Consider the following 5,163-nt stretch of genomic DNA (forward strand, 5'->3'; position numbering starts at 1 on the left):
ACAGTTGTTTGCTTGCTACGTATCAATCCTACTTCACATCAGGGCGCTGCAATCTACAGTTGTTACTTACTATGTTTGCATATGCTACAAAATTCACTAAGTCAAAGTGCAACGCCTAGCATCTAGGCGCTGCACAAACACTTAGCGAAATTTTTGCCTCAAACTAGAGGCATACCTTCTGTTGCTCTCTGGATAGCTACAGACCTGTGCAGCGCCTAGCTTGGAGGCGCCGCACTCTACAGTGCAACGCCTAGCTCGCAGGCGCTGCACTGTAGAGTGTGGCGCCTCCAAGCTAGGCGCTGCATAGGTCTGTAGCTATCCAGAGAGCAACAAAAGTATGGCAAGTTACAGACCTGTGCAGCGCCTAGCTTGGAGGCGCCGCACTCTACAGTGCAACGCCTAGCTCGCAGGCGCTGCACTGTAGAGTGTGGCGCCTCCAAACTGGGCGCTGCATAGGTCTGTAGCTATCCAGAGAGCAACAGAAGTATGCCAAGTTACAGACCTATGCAGCGCCTAGCTTGGAGGCGCCGCACTCTACAGTGCAACGCCTAGCTCGCAGGCGCTGCACTGTAGAGTGTGGCGCCTCCTAGGCGCTGCACTGTAGAGTGTGGCGCCTCCAAGCTAGGCGCTGCATAGGTCTGTAGCTATCCAGAGAGCAATAGAAGTATGGCAAGTTATAGACCTGTGCAGCGCCTAGCTTGGAGGTGCCGCACTCTACAGTGCAACACCTAGCTCGCAGGCGCTGCACTGTAGAGTGTGGCGCCTCCAAGCTGGGCGCTGCATAGGTCTGTAGCTATCCAGAGAGCAACAGAAGTATGCCAAGTTACAGACCTATGCAGCGCCTAGCTTGGAGGCGCCGCACTCTACAGTGCAACGCCTAGCTCGCAGGCGCTGCACTGTAGAGTGTGGCGCCTTCAAGCTAGGCGCTGCACAAACACTTAGCAAATTTTTTGCCTCAAACTTGAGGCCTACCTACTGTGCCTCCTCCCCCCCTCTACTGGGTCATTTTCAGCCACAGTTCAACAATTCGTATAAGAAACATTAAGGTTCAAAAAGGGTTCACCACAAACATCATTTCTTAGAAAGGACCATCACAATAAGTTCCAGTTTAACATAGAGCTACCACCACTCCAAGTTCAACGACATAACAGGTACGACCACTCCAAGTTCAACGACATAACAAATTGCACTCTAAGTTCAACATTATAAAAAAACGACGATGACTAGTGCTTTCCACGCTTGCTGGCTCCTCCCCCCCTCTTGACGCTTATCTTCTTCACCTTCCTAGGAAGAGGAACCCGCTCCAGCTCCGGCTCCGGCTCCGGTTCGACATCGTCATCCAAATAGTCATCCAAAGCCGCCATCCGCGAGGTGCCGACCGTCCTTTTGCCTCTTTGGCCTCTTTGGGTGAAGTCTTCAGGTGTGTACTTGTTGATTCCCTTCCTAGGCTTCAACTCGTATGCAGACCGAGCCTGGTACGTCCCCAAGGTCATATCGTCAGCAACCTATGCATCAACAAAAGATATGGAAAGACCGTGTGTGAGGATATAGTTAGCAATGCATCAACAAATGGATATATATCGTCATGACATACCTCTTGGGTGACCACACCCACATCCTCATCCTCGAAAGGTTCACCATGGCTCTGCCCCGAAGCGGGATCTGATGGTGTCGCCGACCTAGACCGTTCTGGTGATACATACTCGGGGTCACGACAACCGAAAAGGTTTGATAGCCGCCTTAACTTTTGGCCCTGGCGCTGCAACATGTACAAGTGAATGAGACATGGAACGTACCAACAAATGTTAAGTGCTAGTTTGAAGGAGATGTGAACCTTAATGAATGCTTGAAGTGCACCTTCCCCATCGCTTTTGCCAGCCGGGGTTGTTTTCAGAATAGTCTCGGTCTCATCAGCTGCTTTCTTGATCTGGGCACGCTATGAACAGAAACGGTATCAAAGTGTTAGGCAAGCGAAGATGTGAAAAGTGCGAATGGAAAAGCAAAAAGGGCTAACCACAAAGTTCATCATTGGAGCTGAAGGGATCACCAAGTTGCCTTTCCTGACTAATGCGTTGTATTGGTGCTGGGCTACCTCATCAAAAACGGTGGGTTCTTCCAGAATCTCCTCAGCATACGCCGGTTGGCATACCTCCACGCGGGTACTTGCAAGAAACCATGTGAGATAGTTGTTGAACGCGATCGGGCAGTGCTCACGAAGCTGGGCTCGTTTTCCAGCCCTTGCTTGCTCCACACTAAGAGCGAACTGCATGACATACTTCCTGTGATGGTTGGCCCAATCCTTGATCTTCCGCTGCTTTTTCCTATCCAACCTGCAAGTTAGAAACAGAATATTAGCATCATCGAAACCGTCGAGAAGCTGCTAAGTGCTCAAGGTTAATTATATCTTACGCGTGTAGCAACTTGTCCGTGTCCTCCCACTCCGGCGGGTGTGGCTGGAACAAACCAAACTGGCGGAACACCCGATGTGGCAGGTGAAGCTCAACCGCCCAGTTGCATATCAGTGGGCACCGCATATGCCACAGATCCCTATCCCTAATGCACATCGGATTCAGCCTGAACTCTATAGGGTTACCAAAACTCTCTCCTTTTCCATACGGCTCCCATTCCACCTGCAAAATGGGATTGAATGCAAAATTGATATCGAGTTACGATACAAGCATGATAATCACTTATGCAATGTCGGTTCACCTGCTCAGGCGTGATCGCGTCCAGCTCGCTCTTGTACAACTTGTACATTACCGAGGGATCATCCGTCGTCTCATTTAACACATCCCACTTGTAAGCCCAAGTGGGGAGCCGTAGTGGGTCGTCTTTATCGTCCCAATCCTCGTACTTCACGGTCTTCGGTCGTCCAACCGGCAAACGCTCCCAGCTCCATATGGAAAGTGCGAGCAGACAACCACCAATACCTCCAGTGTGCCTACAACTGGCTTCGTCCAACTGCACATAAAAAAGAACATGGTCAAATTTGCCGCAAGAGCGCATTGATAATGTATCAATGAAGTGAAAAGGAAACAACTTCATACCTGTCGATACAAGTAAGCTAGTGTCGCCGAACCCCAACTCCATTTGCTATTGAAGACGGTCAACGCCTTCAGCCACATCCATGGAGCATTCTTGCCTGTGCCATCAGCAAACATTGTCCTGGATATCACGTACCACATGTAGACACGAGCATATGTCTTCACCATGTCCTCATTAGCATCATCAGGGCAATGACAGAAGTTCGATGATATCCACGTGAAAGTAGCGCCCGCTGCGACTCTTTCCTTCTTCTTATCTTCTGCTTCTGGTTCCCGAGACTCCGGAGGAACCATACCGATAAGGGCTTGCATCTGCGCGCGCCACCCATCAGAATCGGTGTTCATACATAAAGGATTGCCATCGATAGGAAGACCGGTGATCATAGCAATATCCTGCAGCGTCACGGTCATCTCCCCTGTCCGAAGATGGAAAGTGTGTGTCTCCGGCCTCCAATGATCAATAAGCGCGGTGAGTGCTGCAGCATTGTTGGGTGGCGTCGACCGGCGGACCAACTGAATGAAAGGGAGAAGTCCTGCCTCCCTTACATACGGTGTGTACCGCTCATCATAGCGCATCCCTCCAAGGCTGATCCCGTGAGACCGAAGCTTCAGAGGTGCAAGCTCCTACAAACAAACAAATCATAACATTACATATGGGGCATTTGTGTTTGAAAAAAAATACGAAATTCATAACACCGGCCACTTTCAGTATTACCCGCTGCTGCACCGACATAGCGTACGACCGGTGTTGTTTGTCCCAATGATCATCGAGAAGCCAAACCATTCTAACAATTTCAACAAAGCATTCTTATCAACACGATTATCTTTTCAATTCAAAAAAACTAAAGTAGGCCTACTACATGCAAGATTCAAAGCATATGTATCCAAAGCATTTTTCTCAATACGAGTATAATTTCAGTACAAATAAACTAAACTAGGCCTACTTCATACAAATAACATTTCCATAGAAATAACATGTCAATCTATATATCCAAACTATATAAATAACATGTCAACCTATCTATCCAAACCACATTCTAATCTAACAAGGGTTCCCCAAATCTAATATATGCAAGATTCAAACAAAAGTTCCCCAAATCTAATACATGCAAGATTCAAACAAGGGTTCCCCAAATCTTCAAAATATAATATTTTCTATGGATAGAAAGAAGGGGATCGGAGGAGAGTACCTTCTACGATGGATTGATGAAGAAATGCACGGACCAAATCGTCGGATCGGAAGGATTTGGGAGAGGGGATTGAGAGGGGGAGTGGAGAGGGCCGCCGCCCTGTTTGTTCTGTAACTGGCAATGGGGTGGGTGGGGGAGGAGAGGGCTGGCGCGGTTGCAGATAAGTCACAGTGCAGCGCCTAGCGGCTAGGCGCTGCACATTACATGTGCGGCGCCTAGCTCGGAGGCGTTGCACTGCTGGGTGCGGGCCCATGGGCTGCCACGGTGGACAGAGGTGCAACGCCCCAGAGCTAGGCGCTGCACCGTAGGGTGTGGCGCTGGCGTGGCGGGCGCTACACAAAAGGGTCAGAGATGTGAAATAGTTTCGCACCCAGTTCATTATGTGAATTTATTTCGTTTCAAGGTCAAAATTGTCAAATTTGCCACGCATGCATGCAGCACTGTTTCCATCCAGCCAGGACAAAGATACCTAGCCACGAGCATGCAAGGCTCGTACTACGCGGGATGTGTACGTGCAAATCTCATGTATGTATGTGTGTATGGCCACGGGATCTGGCATCTCTGGTAACATTGCACCGAGCATCCTCGAGTTCTGGTTTTGAGAATCGAGACAAGATAGTAACGAGCATTTTATACGCGGGAATCATATTTTTCTACCCGGGGTAACGGGAAAAGGCCATGCACGCAGATGCATGTGAGTAAGAGGTGGTGACCATGCACTACAGTTGTAGGCTGTTGAGGATAAAGGGGTTGAAGCGACTACAGAGGCAAAAGGGGCCAACAGGGTGCAGGTGATTTGATGTTGGGGAGAAATGCGTACGCTAACAATTAGGGCCACGCACACGGTCCTTCCGAGAATTCAAAGTTGAACAGAGCATTCAGAGAGTTGATTCTACAGAAGCGGCAGCGTGCCACCAAAATCAAGCAAA

The 5,163-nt window shown here is 49.2% G+C and overlaps 1 protein-coding gene across 1 annotated transcript; it reads right to left on the reverse strand.

Moving 5' to 3' along the window:
* Positions 1-1,933: 1,933 nt before the first annotated feature.
* LOC141020951 (serine/threonine-protein phosphatase 7 long form homolog) lies at positions 1,934-4,001 on the reverse strand. Its single transcript, XM_073495915.1, has 3 exons — positions 2,710-4,001; positions 2,410-2,630; positions 1,934-2,330 (listed from the first exon to the last, which is right to left on the reverse strand). The coding sequence occupies exons 1-3, from the start codon at positions 3,088-3,090 to the stop codon at positions 1,955-1,957; spliced, it is 978 nt and encodes a 325-aa protein (XP_073352016.1). The 5' UTR covers positions 3,091-4,001; the 3' UTR covers positions 1,934-1,954.
* Positions 4,002-5,163: the final 1,162 nt, after the last annotated feature.

Source organism: Aegilops tauschii, chromosome 3 (assembly GCF_002575655.3).
Source record: "Aegilops tauschii subsp. strangulata cultivar AL8/78 chromosome 3, Aet v6.0, whole genome shotgun sequence".
Taxonomy (NCBI): Eukaryota; Viridiplantae; Streptophyta; class Magnoliopsida; order Poales; family Poaceae; genus Aegilops; species Aegilops tauschii.

Coding starts and splice junctions, on each gene's coding strand:
- LOC141020951 (XM_073495915.1), bottom strand. CDS start 3,090: ATGGAGTTGGGGTTCGGCGACACTAGCTTACTTGTATCGACAGGTATG. Junction 2,631..2,709: donor ACGCGATCACGCCTGAGCAG/GTGAACCGACAT, acceptor CCCATTTTGCAG/GTGGAATGGGAGCCGTATGG. Junction 2,331..2,409: donor ACGGACAAGTTGCTACACGC/GTAAGATATAAT, acceptor TCTAACTTGCAG/GTTGGATAGGAAAAAGCAGC.